The following is a 22419-nucleotide window of genomic DNA, read 5'->3' on the forward strand; positions in this document are numbered from 1 at the left end:
CTGGTTTCAAAATAATTTATTGCTACAAACTCATTTTTCTCCAGCCTGTGCATTCCATTATGATAGGATGCTTGATACTACCTCCCTCCCCAACATCATTTTCACCCCTGGGTGCTGCTCCAGAGCACTGTGGGAGGGGGGCAGGAGGGGGTCTTCTTCATGCCCCCCTCCCCAAAATGGGAACAGGTTTGTTTTGATCCAGGTGAATCGTTCTCCCTCCTAAGAAGGTATGTCAGGACATACAGTCAGCAACATTTACTATAGATACACTCGGTGTGTGTGTGTGTGTGTGTGTGTGTGTGTGTGTGTGAGAGAGAGAGAGAGAGAGAGAGAGAGAGAGAGAGATTAAAAGCACATCACTCCGCTCCCCCCCCCAAAAAAATATATATTGATAACTGTAGTTTACCCTTTCACAGAGCAACAATTCTCAGGGCCCTTAAACCACAATTCTCAGGTTGAGGGGTGCTTTAAATGCATGGTGCGTATTGCAGAGATTATTACATTCAGCTATGGACCTTGTCTTCTTCCACAAACAAACAAAACTGTAACAGCCTCATCCCCTTGCTTAGAGGGGGAATGGGAGAAAGAGAATGAAGGAAGAAAAATCCTTAGCCAAAAATGCTCTCCTCATCACCACAGGACAGCTCACCCTGAGGTAAAACAGTATGCATTTAAGATGCAACCCCCCCACCCCCAAATTAAACTCCCATGCGCTTCATGGAAGCCTTTTTAAATAGGCAGCCATCAGCTTTTTCTTAGAGTTGTAGCAGGGGGGTGGGGTGGGGATAAAGACTCACCAACAGTGTTGGGTGAAGTGGCCAGAGCACTGCAGGACACGGCTGATGCAGGCAGAACCAAAAAGGGAAAGACAACATGGGAACTAGATGGGCATGTTTCTTGGGTTAAGCTGGACACTACTTGGTTTTAGCCCAGGGAATCCTGGGAATAGTCAGAAGTTTAAAGAGCGGTGAGAACACCTTGGATAGAGTGAGTGTGCCTCAGCCTTCCGGCCCCTTCAAACCACCACTCCCAGTGTCAGGGAGTTAAGAAATGACTGAACTAGGTTTCAAAAACAGGTTTTAAAGCAGCTCCACTAATCAATGTCAGGAAAGATGGGGAAAACCCACCCTCCCACACAAACACACATGTGACAAGTATTTATACGCTGGCTTCCTTCTTGATAGCCGAGTCTGTCATTTCTGCCTCTTGTAGATCTTCTGGGCCAGGCCAAGGAAGATCTGGCTGGGCAGACGTACAGCATGCTGGGAAATAAGGCCCGATAAGCACTGGTAGCTGCTCTCCTCATAGTCCTGGTAGAGTTTCTTCAGGCCCAGCTCCTCATAGAGCTGTTTCACATGTGCAACTTTGTCCAGATCCTTTTGTCCATAGTTCTCCTAGAGGGGCAGAGATTTATTGATTTTAAAAAGGGAGTGCTGCGAGGGCAGATTGAGGCTGCGAAAACACACCATGGCTTCCCCCTGAAAGGATGCTGGGAAGTGTAGTTCACTCCTCTCACAGAGCTACAATTCCCAGAACCCTTCAAAAACTACGGTTCCCAGGGATCTTTAAACGTGGGACAAGAGGCCCACATTCTACTCCAGTGACAAAACTAGAAGAAAATGCATAACCAAAAAAGGTGGGTGGGAGGACACATAATTGCATACGTGTAGATGCATAGATGATAGGGACGCGGGTGGCACTGTGGGTTAAACCACAGAGCTTAGGACTTGCCGATCAGAAGGTTGGTGGTTCGAATCCCTGCGACGGGGTGAGCTCCTGTTGCTCGGGTCCCAGCTCCTGCCAACCTATCAGTTCAAAAGCACGCCCCCAAAAAGTCTAAGTAGATAAATAGGTACCGCTCCGGCGGGAAGGTAAACGGCGTTTCCGTGCGCTGCTCTGGTTCACCAGAAGCGGCTTAGTCATGCTGGCTACATGACCCGGAAGCTGTATGCTGGCTCCCTCGGCCAATAAAGCGAGATGAGCGCCACAACCCCAGAGTCGGTCACGACTGGACCTAACGGTCAGGGGTCCCTTTAAGATGCATAGATGCACATTTAGCAATAATGACTAATGTTTTGGGGGCGAATGTTTTGGGTGGACTAATGTTTTGGGTGGAGAGGATTCTGGTGGGGCAGCTACTAGCATTCGTGGGTGACACCAATCATTTAGATCCCTTCTAATTCAGGTTCAGGCCTGGCCATGGGACTGAGTCACCCTTGGCGGTCCAGATGGATGACCTTTGCAGAGAGTGGGACAAGGGGGAGTGTGGCCTTGCTCCTGCTTCTTGACCTCCTCTTTGGCTTCTGATACCATCGACCATGGTGTCTTCCTAGACTGGCTCTGGGGAATGGGAACTGGGTTCCAGTCCTACCTCCTGGACCAAATTCAGAAAGTAGCATCGGGAGAGTGCTTTTCGGCCCCCTGGAGTTTACGTTATCCCCGGTGCTATCTAATATCTGTATGAAACTGTTGGGAGTGGCCATTAGGACTTCTGGGGCAAGGTGCCTTCAGTATGCCGATGACACTCAGCTCTATTTCTCCATCGCATCTGAATCAAGTTACAGGGCACTAGGCAGAGGGCCTTCTTGGTAGTGGCACCCGCCTTGTGGAACACCCTCCCACCAGATGTCAAAGAGAACAACAACTACCAGACTTTTAGAAGACATCTGAAGGCAGCCCTGTTTAGGGAAGCTTTTAATGCTTGATGCATTACTGTATTTTAATATTTTGTTGGAAGCCGTCCAGAGTGGCTGGGGACGCTCAGCCAGATGGGCGGGGGTATAAATAATAAATTATTATTATCATCAGGTCAGGCCATGCAATTCTTAGAGCAGTGCCTTGGGCGCAGTTGGTGAGATGGATGGAGAAAACAAGCTGAGCTCGAATCCTGGCAAGGTGGAAGCACTGTGGGCGAGTGGTTCCTGTGCCTGAGAAATTGGCCACTTGTCTACCTGGATGGGGTTCTAGTCCCTTTGAAGGAGCAGGTTCTCCGTCTGGGGCTGCTTCTGCAATCCAGCTTCGTCACTGGAGGACCAGGTAGGCTAGTTGGCTAGAAATGCCTTCTACCAGCTGCAGCCGGTACAATAGCTATGGCCGTTCCTGGATCAGGAAAGCTTGGACAGAGCAGTTTCTGCGTTCACTAGTTCAATACCATATGATTATTAATAATTATTCCACCTTCCCCATAAAAACGCTCGAGAGAAACACACTTTAGAAATGTCAGGAGGTGCAGCCTCGCTAATCAGTTGCAGAGTTTTATAGCACCTTAACGAACAGATTGTGCCATCCGTTTGGTCTTCAATTAATGGCGTGGATGTTCAGGCGTCGTAACTTGGCGAGAAATCTGATTCACCAGGTACATTGTGAGACACTGTATAAGGTTCCTTTGTTATTCACTTATTTCATTTTAATATTTGTTAAAAGAGGAACAGGTCTTTTTTTCCCTGGTCTACTGTCACCTGCCAGGGAAATCTGGCATTTTAAGTGTGCTTTATGTTGCAGTTTATTTGAGTCCCAGTTAACACAAACTTCAGTTCAAGTTACTTTGATACTGTCAGGCTTTTGCAATGGCTGGATGACTAGATATAAATAAATAGATCTAATCTAATTTATTATGATTCATTTTTCACCAGCAAACACAAAATTAACTCTTCATTGTTTTATCATGTTAAAATACTTCTTTCAACTCTCTTTTAGCGTTCTTGTGCCTTTGGGTGTTTTCCCCAAAAGGTAGCTTAAAAAGGTAAAGGGGTAAAGGGACCCCTGACCATTAGGTCCAGTCGTGGCCGACTCTGGGGTTGCGGCGCTCATCTCGTTTTATTGGCCAAGGGAGCTGGTGTACAGCTTCCAGGTCATGTGGCCAGCATGACTAAGCCGCTTCTGGCGAACCAGAGCAGCGCATGGAAACGCTGTTTACCTTCCCGCCGGAGCGGTACCTATTCATCTACTTGCACTTTGACGTGCTTTCGAACTGCTAGGTTGGCAGGAGCAGGGACTGAGCAACGGGAGCTCACCCCGTCGCAGGGATTCAAACCGCCAACCTTCTTATCTGCAAGCCCTAGGATCTGTGGTTTAACCCACAGCGCTACCCGCATCCCAAAAGGTAGCTTAGAAGAATGAAAAAAGCGGTTATTTGTCTTTACCAATTTCAATTGACTTCTGCACACTTGCTGGTGTTTCACCATAACTTGCATCAGGGTGTAAACTGGATTTTTTAAAAACCCATTTTGGCACCTGATGAAAAGCAGCTAAGCTCTTTTTCGAATCGCTGCTTGGATTTCAAAGAGAGATGGAGAAATCCAAAGGTACCAACTAGCTTCTGGTCCCAGTGGGACAAAGAGGGATTATGGCTCCCCTCTCTCCCACGCTAGCAGGGCATGGAACTGTGAAGTCTCTTTACCTCTAGAAGTTGTCTCTGTTCTGCAGAGGCTCGTTTCAAGCACTGCACCACCAACCAGCTGCATTTGTTATCCTGGATGTCTGTTCCGATCTTCCCGGTCATTTCAGGGTCACCAAAGCAGTCAAGGAAATCATCCTGCAGGCAGGGAGAGTGTTAATGCTGTGGCTTGACATTACCTGCACCGCTGGGCCCAGAGAAATTGCTAGAGAAGACCAAGGCGCCAATAGCATTGTGGCAGATTCTGAAGTGCAGGATCCTTTCATGCCCCATCACCGCCACGGCCCCTTCCACGATTACAGAACTTTATAAGATTATGCAATACAGTGGTACCTCGGGTTAAGAACTTAATTCGTTCCGGAGGTCCGTTCTTAACCTGAAACTGTTCTTAACCTGAGGTACCACTGTAGCTAATGGGGCCTCCCGCTGCCTCCACGCGATTTCTGTTCTCATCCTGAAGCAAAGTTCTTAACCCGAGGTACCGTGGTACCTCGGGTTACATACGCTTCAGGTTACAGACTCCACTAATCCAGAAATAGTGCTTCAGGTTAAGAACTTTTCTTCAGGATAAGAACAGAAATCATGTTCCGGCGGCGCAGAGGCAGCAGGAGGCCCCATTAGCTAAAGTGGTGCTTCAGGTTAAGAACAATTTCAGGTTAAGAACGGACCTCCGGAACTAATTAAGTACTTAACCCGAGGTACCACTGTACTATTTCTGGGTTAGTAGAGTCTGTAACCTGAAGTGTCTGTAACCTGAAGCGTCTGTAACCTGAAGGAGTACCACTGTACTCCTAAAAACATACACCAATAATTAAGGAGGCTTTGCAATGCTCAGTGCAGATCTCCAGATGCTGTCTTTCAGCTAAGATCTGCTAATCTCTCTGCATGCACATGGGCAAATGATTTGAAGTGCTCCAATACCTTCTTTTGAAACGATTTTCCACAGCATTCTGTTGCGCATAACAGAGCTCGCTCCATCGCCCCTGCTGCTCTCTTGCATAGGGCCCTTAGAACTGAGGGCCCCTGTGAGCAGGGAGGCGGGATCCAGCTTAGCTGGCAAGAGGGGCAGCATGTGGCAGAGCCAGCTCCTGTCTGCGGTTTGGGAACACAGGAAACTGCCATTGGCCAATCTGGCTCCATTTTGCCTATACTGGCTGGTAGCAGCTCTCTGAAGGTGCCTGGGATTGAACCTGGGACCTTCTACATGCAAAGCAACTGCTCTACCATTGAGCTACAGCTCTTCTTGTATTCAGGGGTACTCTGTTAAGGATAATGGTTTAATTTCCTGAAATGGGAATGTTTACTTAGGTTGGGTTACTGTGTATTTTTAACATGGGGTTCCCCCCCACTTTGGCAGTAGCCCTTGTGTGATTGGCTGATTCACATGAGAGAGGCATTCCATTCCATTGTGACTGTTATTCCAGGAACTGTTGTTTTTAACTGCTTTCTGCTTCTCTCTGTCTGTGAGGAGAACAGCTGCTCTGCTGGAGACAGTATTGTGTCAGTGTGATTTGTCTGAACTGAAACAGACAGAGGAAGATCCCTAAACGTTAACAGGAGGAAACCTGTGCATGAAATTGTAAATATATTATTCACAGTTATATGTTTATGAAAGTAAGGTTCTGGACACTGTATAGTCTTTACAAAGAAGTTATCAGTCACCTACAAGAGTTATTTAGCTTCCTTGCTGTAATTTACTCTGTTACTTTCCATATCAACAATTTTTTAAAATAAATATATACATATATTTACACACACACACACAAACAAACATATACTGCCTTGGACATGGAATGTTTATACTCTTCTCCTGCCGTTGATCTCCAGCAACAGGTTACTCAGTGGAAGGACAAAAAAATAAAAATACAAAGCTATCAGACACTCTCAATTATGGGCATTCAACAAGGTTCCAGCAGGAAGCTGCCATAACATGGGTTCCTGGTTGCCATGACAACCAAAGCCAGCCACCCTTGAAAAGAAAATTGGCAGCAGAGAGACTGAGGAGCGGCAGAGCCTCCTAGATCAATCACGTAGAGCAAGGATGGGAAACCTTGCGCAGACCGAGGGCCACATGTCAGTGGTAGCTGGGGCCAGAGGCAAAAGTGGGCATGTAAGCTTTGGCTTTGTGCGGTAGGCTACTTTCTACACACACCAGGCAAGCAAGAGTTTCAGCCAGGCAAAAATATTTGAGGAAGGTGGAAGGCTGAGCTGGTGTGCGGCCAGAGGAAGAGTCCTGAGGGCCAAAGAGAGAAGCTTGGAAGGTTAAAATATGTCCCCTCAAGCCTGATGTTCCCCAGATTTGAGCAGAGACCGTCATGAAACAGAAGCTCCATCCACTTGATACATTTAAAGCAGTATCATACCACTTTATACACTCATAGTAAGGTAAAGGGACCCCTGACCATTAGGTCCAGTCGTGGCCGACTCTGGGGTTGCGGCACTCATCTCGCTTTACTGGCTGAGGGAGCCGGCGTACAGCTTCCAGGTCATGTGGCCAGCATGACTAAGCCGCTTCTGGCTAACCAGAGCAGCACACAAAAATGCCGTTTACTTTCCCGCCGTAGCGGTACCTATTTATCTACTTGCACTTTGAGCTCACCCCGTCGCGGGGATTCGAACCGCTGACCTTCTGATCGGCATGCCCTAGGCTCTGTGGATTAACCCACAGTGCCACCCACATCCCTTAAACACTCATGGCTTCCCCCAAAGGATCCTGGGAAACTGTCTTTTGTTTAAGTTGCTGTGAGTTGTTAGGAGGAGGAGCTGCAGTTTCTCAGAGTGGCTTAACCACTGATCCCTCTTCCCCAGGGAACCCCAGGAATTATAGCTTTGTAAGGGGAACGGGGGGTCTCCTAATATCTGGGCATGTCTATAAGCTCGACTCTTTCTCTAAAAAATAAATAAATACAGCGCAGGCTCCTAGGTACCCTCACAGGTCCAAGCCTGCTTGAAACTATGTTGGGTGCCTTAATACCAGTCTCCGGATTATCCTAAACACGTTAATGATTGGTTTCTAATCTTGCACTGAGGGAAGAAGAACCATTAACAGCTTTTTCTAAATAAGCAAGTTGTCTTGTGATTTTTTTTTTAAGTGATGCTTACTGTTGTAATAATATTATGTAAACTGCTTTATGATGTCTGCCCAAAAAGCAGCATATATTACTGCAAATGAATGAATGGGGTCCAATCAGTTGGAACCAAATACAAGGATAAGATATGACATAGAGTTACTTTGATAAGCTATTACCATATTTTTCTGTGTATAAGACGCCCCATGTATAAGACACCCTCTATTTTGGGGGGCTCCAAATTAAGAAAACACCCCTCAGCACTACCTGTGTATAAGACGAGCCCCAATTTTAAACCTAATTTAAAAACCCTAGTCTTATACACGGAAAAATACGGTAAGTAACTCTCTCTGACCCTGGCTTACAAAAGCAGCATACACCATTTCAGTTACCCTAAGGACTGCAGTTTTAAAACTGCATTCTTCTGGGGGGAAAAAACCACAGTAATTTTCCTTCTTCCTATTCTTTTCCCACTTATGCAACTTTTAATAAGAGGAAGGAAGGGGGGGGAGAGGGTTTTTAGGCAAAATATCAGCTAGCCTGATCTAACAAGTAGTGCAATTTTGGGTTTTACAACATTCCTGGTTCAAACCTGTTCCATGTTCCTTCAGGGTAGTAACTTGACAAACATCAACTCAGAAGTCATGTCCAGTTGTGAGGATGTAACCTTGTCTACTGCTAACTTTGTCTACACAAAAGTATGTCCTGAGGTTTAGTTAGAAATGCAGCCTTGAATCATGACAGATAACCAGCAACAACAGTCTCCCTGCCTGATTTAAAATAACAGGAAAGGTGCTGGTCCTCATGTATCTACCCATTGAAAGAATGGAGAGGGAGAGTATGCACAGAAAAAGAGTCCACCACAGCTTCGCTTCTGAACCCTGACCTCCTTGTTGAAACAAAATATTACATGCTCTGAGTATTTGGCAAATTAAGGCCATATCCACATGACTACTGGGAACTGATCAGAGAACTACAGTTCCCAGAGTTCTGTGGAAGAAGCATTGACTACTAAACCACTCAGAGAATTGTAGCTCCGAACAGGGAACAGGGAATTGAGGGGTCTCTTAACAACTTGCAGTACTCTTAAACTACAGTTCCCAGAGTTCTTTGGGGGAAGCCATGACTGTTTGTGGTACAACACTGTTTTAAATATAATAAATAAATAATACTAATTTATTATTTATACCCCGCCCATCTGGCTGCTCTGGGCGGCTCCTAGCCGAATACAGTCATACCTCGGGATGAATACGCTTCAGCTTAACTATTTTCGGGTTGCACTCCACGGCAACCCGGACGTAATGGAGTGCGTTACTTCCGGGTTTTGCCACTCGCGCATGTGCAGACGCTCAAAGTGATGTAACGCGTATGCGCGGAAGCAGTGAAACATGACCCGCAGTCGTGTCTTACGTTCGCTTCAGGATGCGAGCGGGGCTCCGGAATGGATCCCATTCACATCCAGAGGTACCACTGAATTAAAAACACAATGCAGTATTAAACATTAAAAACATAAAGGTCTGCCTTTAAACTGTCTTTAAAAGTAAGATAGTTGTTTAATTCTTTGACATCTGATGGGAGGGTATTTCACAGGGCAGGCGCCACTACCGAGAAGGCCCTCTGACTGGTTCCCTGTAACTTCACTTCTCGCGGTGAGGGAACCGGCAGAAGGCCCTTGGCGCTGGACCTCAGTGTCTGGGCTGAATGATGGGGGTAGAGACGCTCCTTCAGGTATACAGGATGGTGTAGATGTAGCCAGAGATCTCCATAAGTAAGAGAAGAAAAACACACCTGGATCTGGAAGAACTCCCCCATCTGTAATAGGATGGTTCTAGCATGAGCATGTTCCTCTTCACTGTCTATGCCAGCCTGGAAAAGAAGACAGACAAAACATTTAAAAGTTACGTTGGGAGCCATTTCTCCTGGGAAGCCATAACCAGAGCTCTCCCGAAAACTACATTTACCAGAATTCTCTGGGGGCAGGGAGGCTAGTCATTAGTATTTCCTTCTGTAAAAAACACCCAGGCACATCAAGGCTACTTTTGAAGACCTTGCTCCTCATTTCTTCTGTTGGAGGGGTCAATGCAGGACAGGGGCCTTCCCATTGTCTGCAGTGAGTTTACAAGATTTGTTCTTCTATTAAGGCTGCCCTTTCTCCATTCTTTTTAGTACTTTGGCAAAGACAGTTTTGCTTCTGCAAGCATTTGGGATCCAACAAGCTATGAATAAATAATCTATTTGATGGCCGGAGGCTTCTTAGATTATTATTTTTTAAACTGTCATTTAAATTTGCTTTGTTGTTTGATTACCATATTTGTCTTTTTAAATATATATATATATATATATATATATGTAGGTTTTGGTGTCTTCGGGTGTCTTCCCGTGTAAGAGTTGGGGTGTCTAGGCGACGTTTCGACGAGGTCTCACTCGTCATCTTCAGGCTGGTGCTTTCGGCTTCTTGTTACTAGAACAGAGCAGGATCTCAGTGTTTGAGTTCCTATAAATACTGTTGAGGGGGTGTGGTGTATAGCCTCCAACGTTCTGGGCAGATAGGAAGTTCCTAGGTTAATGTGCCTTTTCTTCTTTTGTTCATTAATTACTTGAGGGATATCTTGAGTGATTACTTGAGTGATATTCTGAGTACCACTTAGGAGGGTCATTAGGTGTGGATTAGTTGCTAAAGCTTTCGTGTCTTGACCTCTTGACCTTGTGAAGAGTTTTTCTGAGAAGATGGCTGTACTGCACTTAGTTGTGCTCTGGCTTGGCTTCGTGTATAGGGGCGAGCTGTGGTTTTGTGCCCTGTGCCAGCCAGATCTGTGTAGGGATTGCAGGGGGGTGACCCTCCTAAGTGGTACTCAGAATATCACTCAAGTAATCACTCAAGATATCCCTCAAGTAATTAATGAACAAAAGAAGAAAAGGCACATTAACCTAGGAACTTCCTCTCTGCCCAGAACGTTGGAGGCTATACACCACACCCCCTCAACAGTATTTATAGGAACTCAAACACTGAGATCCTGCTCTGTTCTAGTAACAAGAAGCCGAAAGCACCAGCCTGAAGATGACGAGTGAGACCTCGTCGAAACGTCGCCTAGACACCCCAACTCTTACACGGGAAGACACCCGAAGACACCAAAACCTACATTCCTGTACCCGTGAAAATCTACGAAAGCAAATATATATATATATATATATATATATATATATATATATATATATATATATATAATGTTGTTTTGTGTGCAGCTGTGTGGCTCAATGAATACACACTATTGTTAAGACAGAGCTACCCAAGAGAATGACTTGCTCAAAGATTCCAATAAAAGATTCCAAATGCATAGATTCTCCCCTTTAGGAGTGGGAACCAAACGACAACTTGGGTCCCCGCAAACCCTCCTTGTTTTTATTTATTCTCGCTGCATTTTTGCAGACAATTGCCTGAGCGGCTCGCACCAATTAAAAATGAAAACTAGGGAGAGAGACTGAGGGAGTGGGGCCCAGCTCTCAGTGTTAAAAACTAAAGCACACAGCGCACAAGGGAAAAAGAAGGAAGTCAAGGGGAAAGGTAGGGGGAAGAAGAGGAGTTCTTCCAAGAACAGAACAAAGGAGCATCTCCACTCCCATCATCCAGCCCGGACACTGAGGTGCAGCACCGAGGGCCTTCTGGCGGTTCCCTCCCCGCAAGAAGCCAAGTTACAGGGAACCAGGCAGAGGGCCTTCTCGGTGGTGGCGCCTGCCCTGTGGAACACCCTCCCATCAGACGTCAAGGCAATAAATAACTTTTACTTTTAAAAGACACCTGTTTAGGGAAGTTTTTAATGTCCTGACGCTGTATTGCTTTTGATATTTGGTTGGAAGCCACCCAGCATGGCTGGGGAGACCCAGTCAGATGGGCGGGGTATAAATAAAAAATTATTATTATTAATTATTATTATTATCGCTAATAAGAGGGCAGTTATATCCAGTTCAGGGCAGGCTGACCTTTCCTTGCAGGTGTTTTTGTTTGGGTAGTGGTTGATAGCTCTAGGGCCAGGCTACTCCCCCTTGCAGGATGGATGGCGGCTAACAGATTGAGGTTGAATCCTGACAAGACAGAAGTACTGTTTTTGGGGGACAGGGAGCGGGTTGGTGTGGGGGATTCCCTGGTCTTGAATGGGGTAACCGTGCCCCTGAAGGACCAGGTGCGCAGCCTGGGAGTCATTTTGGACTCACAGCTGTCCATGGAGGCGCAGGTTAACTCTGTGTCCAGGGCAGCTGTCTACCAGCTCCACCTGGTATGCAGGCTAAGACCCTACCTGCCCGCGAACTGTTTTGCCAGAGTGGTGCATGCTCTAGTTATCTCCCGCTTGGACTACTGCAATGCGCTCTACGTGGGGCTACCTTTGAAGGTGACCCGGAAACTGCAATTAATCCAGAATGCGGCAGCTAGACTGGTGACTGGGAGCGGCCGCCGGGACCACATAACACTGGTTCTGAGAGATCTGCATTGGCTCCCAGTACGTTTCCGAGCACGATTCAAAGTGTTGGTGCTGACCTTTAAAGCCCTAAACGGCCTCGGTCCTGTATACCTGAAGGAGCGTCTCCACCCCCATCGTTCAGCCCGGACACTGAGATCCAGCGCCGAGGGCCTTCTGGCGGTTCCCTCATTGCGAGAAGTGAGGCTACAGGGAACCAGACAGAGGGCCTTCTCGGCAGTGGCGCCCGCCCTGTGGAACGCCCTCCCATCAGATGTCAAAGAGATAAATAATTACCTGACATTCAGAAGACATCTTAAGGCAGCCCTGTTCAGGGAAGTTTTTAATATGTAACGCTGTATTGTTTTTAACACTGATTGGGAGCCGCCCAGAGTGGCTGGGGAAACTCAGCCAGATGGGCGGGGTATAAATAATAAATTATTATTATTATTATTATTATTATTATTATTATTATTATTATTACTGCTCTTACTGGGAGGGAGGGGATGCAGCCTCAAAGGGCCCTTTGCCCTCTGGCTCATGGGCTGGGATCAGTGTCCGCTTCTGTTGCTTCCAGGGAAACTAGCAGTTGGAGCTGAACGTTCTTGCTAGCAGGGAGGAGGAAGCAATCCGCAACTTGCAGCTGGTCCTTCTCTGGCTGATGGATGGGGCTAGGCTGGCAGCCCCCTGGCCTTGGTATTCCTGGAAGCCAGGGACTCTAGGACTCCTAGCTAAGGGCAGAAGCCTGAACATGCTTGGCCTTCAGCTCTCCAGCCCCAGGAAAACCTGTCTTTGCGACACCCTCCCTGCCAAGCAACATTGATACTGCAAAAGTCCGTTCGCTCACCATGTACATTGCAGCCGCCACTGGGAGGTAGAATGAGTAGAAGGCCGTCTTGTATTTGACAATCGTTTTGTACCTGCCAGAGAAGGGCATCCGCAGTTCAAGGTTAGAGCCGGTCATGACTTGAAAGGTTTCCAGCTTTGAATCATAAATATGCAACACACTAGGGGCTGCAACTTCTGCTTGCATTGCTCGCCAGCATAGCTGCCAACGTTTCCCTTTTTTAAAGGGAAATTCCCTTATTCCGAATAGGATTCCTCGCAAGAAAAGGGAAAAGTTGACAGCTATGCACGCCAATTCTGTCTACCCAGCACCCCCTTTGCCAACCCTCAGCAACAACAACAAAACCTCACAGCTCTCCTTTATTATAAAAAAGGGTCAGGTTGTGTTCAAGTAAGTTGTACACTCAGAACAGAGCCACAAAAATTAATATATCCAAGCTAGGTCATGTCCATTAATAGCAATGAGCCAACTCTGAACAGGATCAACAATGGATGCAGCGCTTTGTTCTTTTTGTAGATTTAATTATCAATTATCATCATTGCGCCACTTTTTTCCTGGGCCGAGTCCAATACTATTTCCTTGTCATCTCAGTAGCTTCTCACCTCTGTTCTGTGAAGCGGTTCAGATCCACCTTAGATGGGGGAGCAGTGATAAGATCCAGGGCTTGCCCCAGTTCAGTCTGGTATGATGTCTGGGGGGTGGGGAGAGCAGGAACAGGTTAAGAGCAGAAAATTAAGATTGATAAACCACCAGCTCCCTGCTATTCCTATGAAGAAATGTTGCAAAGTGTCTCATTTTTAAAAAACAGGCCCGATCAGGGTCGTCTGCTACTTCTTCACAGACCTCCCTCACCAAAGCGCAACTTAAATATATGTTAAAGGAATAAAGAGAAGGCACTGATGTTATTTTCCTACCCAAAGGACACGGCTTCTCAACTCATGGCAGTAGTGGAGGATGTGATCGAGATTTCCTAATCAACTTGGTGAAGAGGAAAGATTCTAGTCCTCAAGATTAACCTTTGGATGCAGAGTGAGAGAGAATGTGCCGCCATGTCTGGGAGGGAAAGGGCTGGTTTTTTGAAAGCAGCGCAAGGTTTGCAAAAGTAAATTGCAGAAGAGGGGGCTCAGGGCTTCTTTGAGGAGTTATGGGCCCCAGAGCCAGACCCTCCAGTGTGCTTCTCTCACAAGGGTGCTTTCTCCATTAGCCTTAAGGCTGCTATAATGGTCAACGGGTCTGTCAAGCCTAAGCAACATAACAGGGTTATGTTGTGGGGATAAAATGGAAGGGTGGTGGGGTAGAATTAAAAAAAAAATAGCTTATGCTATCCCCAAAGATGGGTTTAAAATAAAAGAGAGAAAATATTTTCCTGCTGATTAAATCTGCAACAAGCGCTCCCTCAGACCTTTCTGTGGATGTGGGAACAGGGAGTTCCGTGAAAAAGCAATGGGTGTGTGTGCAGTCTTCCTTTTGGTCAGGGAGTATATTCTCTGCAGGTCAAAATGGCCTCCGCCACACACAAGCCCGCAAATTCTCCCCTCCCCTCCATGAAGGGGAAGCAGTTTCCATGGCAACAGAAGGACCTTCCATCAGGGGCAAAGGCTTTGGCCCAGTCCCCAGCATACAGACAGTGTTGAAACAACGACAGTGTTGAAACGACGATAGCCTGTCAGGGCAGGGCCTAAACCCACCTGGAGAAACAGCTCCAGCAAGTTCAGGTAGTACGGCTGACCCCGGCAGTATCGCCTCAGCAAGCGGTAGATGAGGGACTCAAGCAAGAAAGCATCGTTCACGGCATCCAGGCCAATTCCTTCCTGGGGGACAGAAAGGAAGGAAAAACAGTTCAATGCATTAGTGACTAGGCACACGCTCCAGCTCACCGTCGAGGCTGCAGTCCTAGGATGCTTACCTGGGAGTAAGCTCCATTGGACTCAGTGGAATTTACTTCTGAGGAGACTGGCATAGGACTGTGGCGTTAATTACTAAGGAGTCTGTAGGAGCTTTGACCCAGAGAGGGGAATGGATTATAACCCATCTAAAAATGTAAGAAGAGCCTGCAGGATCCGGCCAATGGCCATCTAGCCTAGCAGCGTGTTCTCATGCAGGATCCAGCCACAACAGCGCTCTTTCCTCCCGCGGTTTCCGGCTGCTGATATTCAGAAGCATTACTGCCTCTGAGGCATAGCACAGCCAGCCATCACGACTGGCAGGCATTATCTGCTGTGAATTTGCCCAATCCTCTTTTACAGCCGTCCAAGTTGGTGGCCTTCCTGTGGCAGGGAGTTCTACAGTTTAACTACGCGCCAGTACACATCCACCTGATTGTGCATTTATGTGCACTAAAGTGGCACAGTATGGCCAGCCTGGCGATTCACACATACTGTACTGGATCTAATAATACTGTATTTACTTTTTGACCCAGGAAAATCTTCTCAAAAGTCGGGGGTCGTCTTATACGCCGGCTACAGCAGCAGCAACTCCTGCAGCAACTCCCCACCAAAGGACAAAACGGCAGCAAATTAAATCAGAGGACACCAAGCTCTCTAGATGAAGCAGAAATACGCTTGAAAATTGGCCCCAGAAGCCCCCCCCCCCAAATCACCTGCAACAGAATGACCCTAACCGCTCACCGTAGACCACGTGGTCCAAAATGGCGGCCTCGCATTGCCCAAGCAACTAGACATGTGGCTGCTGCTTCAGCCCAAGCAGCCCCCGCAGTAAAAGAAAAGGAAAGGCTCACAACAAAGGCAGGGAACCAACAGCAGCATTAAGCGCACCCCCAGCCACTGGGAAGTGGAGCGGATTTCCGAGCCAGACTGGAGACAGTTTTTTTAAAAAAATTATTTGATGTGCGTTGGAAGAGGGGTAGTCTTATACGGCGAGTATATCCCAAACTCTATATTTTAACTGGAAAAGTTAGGGGTCATCTTATACGCCCAGTCTTATACGCTAGAAAATACGGTATATGTTTTTGAATGGCTGGTGGTAGCTACCGTATTTTTCGCCCTATAGGACGCACTTTTTCCCCTCCAAAAATGAAGGGGAAATCTGGGTGCGTCCTATGGGGCGAATGCAGGCTTTTGCTGAAGCTTGGAGAGCGAGAGGGGTCGGTGCGCACCTACCCCTCTCGCTCTCCAGGCTTCGGGAACACATCTGCAGCGTGGGGAGCCCTGCAGGAGTTCCCCGCAAGGCTCGCCACGCTGCGGATAGCAGCCTGCTGCCCAGCGCAAGGGGCGCCCTGAAGCAGAGCGCCCCCCGCGCCCGGCAGACATCCGCAGCGTGGGGAGCCTTGCAGGAGTTCCCCGCAAGGCTCCCCACGCTGCGGATAGCAGCCTGCTGCCCAGCGCAAGGGGCGCCCTGAAGCAGAGCGCCCCCCGTGCCCGGCAGACATCCACAGCGTGGGGAGCCTTGCAGGAGTTCCCCGCAAGGCTCCCCACGCTGCGGATAGCAGCCTGCTGCCCAGCGCGAGGGGCGCCCTGAAGCAGAGCGCCCCTCACGCCGGGCAGACATTGGCCAGCCCCACAAGCCCGGGGACAGCAGGGAGGCACAGCGCCGCCATCCCGCTGTTCCTCGACCTGGTTCGGTTTCCCCGACCTGCTTTTGGGGGGGAAATAAAGGGAAAAATTTTTCCCTTTATTTCCCCCCCAAAAAACTAGGTGCGTCCTATGGGACGGAGCGTCCTATGGGACGAAAAATACGGTAGTTATGTCTCCACCAAAATGGCATCTTAAAAAATAATCAGTGGAGGATATTCTATCAGGTTATGAGAGAGGGAGCCGTAAGGCCTCCCCATCGGTTTTGCCGAAAGGCTAGCAACCTTTAGCTCCTCTCAATTCTCCCCTCCCCATTCACTACAAGATCTCTGGGCTGCACCCAGCTAAGTTTTATTCAGTATAGTCCCATTGAATGGACATAAGCTGGTCATGACCCTTCATTTCAATGGGTCTATTCCAAGTAGGACTAACACTGAGTCCTACATTCCTCTGTAGCCAAGTAATTAAGCTTGCTTTTCTCACCTTCCCTTATAGTCCTGTTTCCCTTTTGTGTTGTGTCTCTTTGATTTCCTTGTACCATTGATATTTGCATTTAAAATGCTAATCATAATCAACAGCACAGAGTGAATGAGCACAGCAGACAGACAACAATAGGCAACAGCGAAGGCTTGGGGCTTGCAAAGTGATGCTTGATGCAATAAACTAAAGTGTTACTCGTTTTCTATCTGCAAAATCCTGGCAAGTATGAGATGAAGGGAAAAGGTTGGGATCCAACTAAGTTCTACGTGGAGCAGACACACTGAAGAAGTGAAGAGTCATGCTTATTAATTTAAATGGGTGTGCTCTGAGAGGGACGCAGGTGGCGCTGTGGGTTAAACCACAGAGCCTAGGACTTGCCGATCAGAAGGTCGGCAGTTCAAATCCCCGTGACGGGGTGAGCACCCATTGCTCGATCCCTGCTCCTGCCAACCTAGCAGGTCAAAAGCACGTCAAAGTGCAAGTACCGCTCCGGCGGGAAGGTAAATGGCGTTTCCGTGCGCTGCTCTGGTTCGCCAGAAGCGGCTTAGTCATGCTGGCCACATGACCCAGAAGCTGTACACCGGCTCCCTCAACCAATAAAGCGAGATGAGCGCCGCAACCCCAGAGTCGGTTACGAATGGACCTAATGGTCAGGGGTCCCTTTACCTTTACCTTACTCTGAGAGTAGGACCAACATTGGCTGCAACCAGAAGACTCCTAGATGAGAAGGTGTCGCATCCAGGGGCTTAAGCCCCTGCACATATAAATGAAAGCAGGCAAGGTGGACCCCATTCCCCAACGCTCAGGACATTCAATCATCTGTCACTCAGAGCTGCTCTTGCACAACCTAGTGCCCTCCAGACATTGTTGGATTACAGCTATCATCCCTTGCCACTGGCCACACTGGCTGGAGCTGATAGGAGCTGGGATCCAATAACATCTGGTGGACCAGGTTGGCAAGGAACCTACCATCTGGTACACAGACTCAACATAACTAGAAGATCAGGATCCAGATAAACCACCCAGCTCACAAGCTGCCTGGGCCAATGAGAGATTTCAGGCTGGATCCTGGAAACTGGACATCCTCCTGAGGATAGGGAGCCTACAACTCTCCAGATGTTGATGAACAGCAAACCCCATCATCCTTGATGGCCACGCTCACTGGGGCTGATGGGAGTTGGAGTCTTGACAGCATCCAGAGGGCCACAGGTTGCTGTTCCCTTCATTGTAATGGCCAACCCACGTGCCACAGAGGTCAGGCAAACCCTAGAAACCGCCGTCCCTACCTTTTTGTACCAACAGGGATGGCCCCGGCGGGTCTCTGAATAGTCCATGATGTCATCTGCCACCAGCAAAAAGGCCTGCAGCTGAAATCAAACCAGATTCCACCCCCATATTATTATTGCATAATGTAATACTAGGGGTTGTCACACCCGCTCCCTCCCCTAGCCAGTACCAGCTACCCCTTTGCCCATCCTCCACACCTGCCCATCCCTCACCTATCACCCCATTCCTCCCCCATAGTTCACCTGGAGCCCCACCCCCTTTAAAGGCATGTTCAGCAAAGGAAGACGCTTCACACAGACTCTGCTAAATTGCTGTGTGAAAGGCAGGTTTAAAAGAGGAGGGAGGCACTTCAGAGCCTCCCCCCATGCTTTTTAAACAGCTCACTTGGGCCAGTCAGTTCGCCATTTCTCAAGCTGCAAGATCGTGGTAAGGTTGTTGTCACGGTCTTGCAGCTTGAGAAATGGCAGGCCTTCCTATATATAGGAAGATCAAGGCCAGATAACAAATGAGGGAATGTTTTTTTAAATGTGGTGGATGGTTTGGGGGAAATCATACACAACGAAATGAAAATGTAAAAAAAGTCTAAACTGGTAATTCCCCAAAATCCTGAGGCCTTTCCTTTAGGGATAATAGGATCAGAGACCCCCAAAAAGCAGATTAACTTATTTATCTATGCAACAACAGCAGCTTGAATCTTGTATGCACAGAACTGGAAAGAGGAGAAAACACCAATGAAAGAATGGATTTTAAAGCTAATGGACTATGCCGAACTGGCGGCGCTAACAGCAAAAATAAGAAGCCAACACGACAGAATATTCATGACAGAATGGAAGCCCTTTTTGGAATATCTGAAAATATACCATAATCAGATGGAATCGTGAGCAGGATTTGAAATATGAGCAGCGGTAGAAAAATGATAGTCTATGATATAGAAGGCTATGCCTTAGGCAAAATGTTTATTAGAATGCAGTATGGGACAGGACTAAAAATAACAAGTTTAGAGAGAAATGTGTAACAAATTTGAAATCCGGAATTTGTATGTAAAGATTTTAAAGTCTGATGAAAATTTGACACAAAAGAAGGTAACAAGAGCCCTGCTACAGCAGGCGATGTTGTCCAGCAGCTTGTTCTCACTGGGGCCAATCACATGCCTATGGAAAGCCCAAAGGCAGAACCAGAGTGCAAAGGCAATTATCCCAACCTGCAATTCCCAGCCATTTCAAAAGCATGCTTCCTCCAAGATCAGGAAGTAGAGAACTGCCATTGTGACCAGTAGGTCTGCTCACCTCAGAACAAGCAGAAATTGTATTTCTCAAGCATGGGTGTCACATCCACACAAAATGATATCAGACATAAATCCGGCCAGATATGGCAAGCATGGGGAAACACCCTTTTATTTCCACATCACCAGATAACAGGGATGATGTGTACAAAACACCCACCAGTTCGATGCACCATCCAACAGCTAGAGCACGTTGGAAACTTTTTGGATCCTGTTGCTCTGGTGCAGCCAGCTCCCGGAAAGCAGCCACCACTGTCAGGCCCCGGTTATATTTTCCCCCGACGGCATTGTATTCCACGACCTGCAAGGGAACAGGGAGGGATGACATTTGCGGCGGCACCCCCATAGTTACAGACTCCAGGACAGAGGAAGCTTTTTGCTACTGAAAGCAGGCTCCGGAACAGAGATGGAGGAACCCGTGGCCCCGCAGCTCCCATCAGCCCTAAGCAGGCATGGCCAATGGTCAGAGATGGCAGACTTGGTAGTTCAGTAACATCTGGAGGGACACTGGTACCTGCCTCCGTCTTAGACCAGTCATGTCCCAACCAGTCAGGGATCACATATTAAGTGAGGTGTAAAGCGGGTGGCGCTGTGGGTTAAATCACAGAGCCTAGGACTTGCCGATCAGAAGGTCGGCGGTTTGAATCCCCGCGACGGGGTGAGCTCCCGTTGCTCGGTCCCTGCTCCTGCCAACCTAGCAGTTCGAAAGCACATCAAAGTGCAAGTAGATAAATAGGTACCCCTCCAGCAGGAAGGTAAACGGTGTTTCTGTGCGCTGCTCTGGTTCGCCAGAAGTGGCTTAGTCATGCTGGCCACATGACCCGGAAGCTGTACGCCGGCTCCCTCGGCCAATAAAGCGAGATGAGCGCCGCAACCCCAGAGTCGGTCACGACTGGACCTAATGGTCAGGGGTCCCTTTACCTTTACTTAAAGTGGGGATGGGGAATACCTGTGGCCTTCCAGATGTTGACTCGAGTTCCCATCAGTCCTGGCCAGAATGGCCAATGACCAGAAGTTGTAGTCCTCCCATCCTGTAAAGCAGTGTTTCTCCAGCTGTTTTTGGACTGCCCATCATCCCTAGGTAGCAAGACCAGTGGTCAGGGATGATGGGAATTGTAGTCCGAAAGCAGCTGGAGACCCAAGTTTGGGAAATACTGCTGTACGAGGATTTGCTATTAGGTTATGAAATAATATCAATTGCACACATACATTGCACACACAATTGCTAACAGCAACAACTCCCTACTTATGATTTCAACAGGCATTTAGAGGCATACCACTTCCAATGCTGGAAATAACATATAGATGTAATGGCTCACAATCATTGACAGGCTTATTTGCCTAGTCCCATTTAACAGCCATCGCTTAACGTATCATAGAAGCGAATTCCATAGCTTAATCAAAAGCCTTGTGAAGAAGTCCTCCCTTTTTGTCTGTCCTGAATCTTCCAACATTTGGCTTCACTGAATGGCTCCTGACTTCTGCGACGAGAAAATATTTTCTATGTCCACTTTCCCCACACTTTGCACCATTTTATACGCAGCCGGCACACCCTCCCTTACTTGCTTTCCCCCACACATTTAAAGCACAAATGATACCACTTTAAACAGCCACGGCTTCCCCCAAAGTCCTCTGGGAGATGTAGTCTGTTTAGGGTGCCGAGAGCAGACCCTTAATCCCCTAACAGAGTTACAACTCCCAGAGTTCCCTGGGAAAAGTGAAACCACTCTGAGGCAGAAAGACAGGATAGGCCCCAAGCGCCATGAAGTCACCACCTTGCTGAAGCCTAGATGTGCCTGGGAGGCAAATGTACACAAATGGAACAGGGAAGAAAATGAACGTAATAAATGAGACAGAAGAACATCACGATTTGCCCTTTAGATAAGGCCCATGCCTTAGGGAGATGAAACTGCCCCAAATATACAGCACCAGAGCTTAAGGCAAGGGTCACTAACTTTTATAGGCCTGAATGCCTGTCTTAGATCGTCATGTCCCAACCAGTCAGGGATCACGTAAAGATATATTTGGATTTTTGGGTGTCTGCCCTAGACAGCCCCCTTCTGGTCCCTCACCCAGAAAGAACACACAACACACACACACACACACACACACACACACACACACTTTACTTTTTCTAATGGATGACGAAGTTGGATGAAGTTGAACAAAAAGCCCATAGAATACTCAAGGCCCGCAAAACGAAGAAGATATAGACAAATTCCTTGATAAATATGGATTACAAAAAATCTCTCATCAAAGTAAGATGGATCTGAACCAGAGAATAACAGAACAAGAGATAGAGGCTGTCATTCAGAATATTGGGAGTTGCTATAAAATTATGGACATTGGGATGCAGAAAGGGGGGGTATGGGGAAGTCCGAGAAAAGAGGTTTATGAAAATAGGTGATGAAATTATACATGTATGTTTGTCCTTTTAAGTGTTTGTTTGTTTGTTTTCTAAAATTTTGTAAAACCAATAAAAATTTTATAAAAAAAATAAATAAATAAAAAACAAAAAGCCCATAGAGCCCAAAGAGCAAATGAGAAAGAACATCACTCTCCCAGTTTCCTTCTTCAGCTGTTTTTCTCAAGGGGATGACCCCTCTGTATCTCATGACCAAGGGGGCAGAGAGTGGGGGGCTCAGAGGCTTTGTGGACAAGCAGAGGAAGACCTGAAGAAGGCCACTGTGCCCACGAGCACCATGTTGGCAACCACCAGCTTCAAGTTTCCATTAAAAGCCTTTCCAATCAAGCTCACGCCGTCACCTGCTTCAGCCTGGCGACAGCATCAGACACCTCTGCGTTGTGGAGGTCATCTTCCGTCAGATCCTTCACAACTTGGGGAAAGAACCCCACAAACTGGTCCCTGTCTGTGGCCGCCGCCGCCTCCACTCCATTCTGGCTCATTCTTCTATCTGGAAAAGAGAAGCGCACAGCCATGGAATTACACAAGGCAAGGCACCCACACACATTGTGATATGTCTACACACAAGGAAGCTGGCATAAATCTCTAGAGCAACAGAAGGCAGCCTCCACCCAAGGCAATTGCACAACGTGGGGTTAACTTTTTGGGGGAGT

General features: G+C 47.6%; 1 protein-coding gene and 2 long non-coding RNA genes across 4 annotated transcripts in view; 1 reads left to right on the forward strand and 2 right to left on the reverse strand.

Annotated features, from left to right (window-relative positions):
* LOC308575326 overlaps positions 1–22419 on the reverse strand; it is a 65863-nt gene continuing 43444 nt past the window's right edge. The window contains exon 2 of the long non-coding RNA XR_014002773.1: positions 1–997. This is a non-coding gene — a long non-coding RNA (uncharacterized lncRNA). The remainder of the gene's footprint in view (positions 998–22419) is intronic.
* The window catches only part of FDPS (farnesyl diphosphate synthase), a 29735-nt gene continuing 7316 nt past the window's right edge, over positions 1–22419 (reverse strand). For both annotated transcript variants that reach the window (XM_081173741.1, XM_081173742.1), the window contains exons 2-10: positions 22108–22256; positions 19502–19642; positions 18059–18139; positions 14451–14573; positions 13365–13453; positions 12763–12835; positions 9253–9330; positions 4400–4534; positions 1–1394 (exon numbers count right to left, since the gene is read on the reverse strand). In XM_081173741.1, coding sequence (XP_081029867.1) covers positions 1194–1394; positions 4400–4534; positions 9253–9330; positions 12763–12835; positions 13365–13453; positions 14451–14573; positions 18059–18139; positions 19502–19642; positions 22108–22256 — 1070 coding nt within the window. In that variant the 3' untranslated portion in view covers positions 1–1193. The remainder of the gene's footprint in view (positions 1395–4399; positions 4535–9252; positions 9331–12762; positions 12836–13364; positions 13454–14450; positions 14574–18058; positions 18140–19501; positions 19643–22107; positions 22257–22419) is intronic.
* LOC308575369 lies at positions 5318–7891 on the forward strand. The gene is made up of 2 exons (XR_014002820.1): positions 5318–6506; positions 7332–7891. It is a non-coding gene; the product is annotated as an uncharacterized lncRNA (long non-coding RNA).

This window comes from Podarcis bocagei (genome assembly GCF_964188305.1).
Source record: "Podarcis bocagei genome assembly, chromosome: 16".
Lineage (NCBI taxonomy): Eukaryota > Metazoa > Chordata > Lepidosauria > Squamata > Lacertidae > Podarcis > Podarcis bocagei.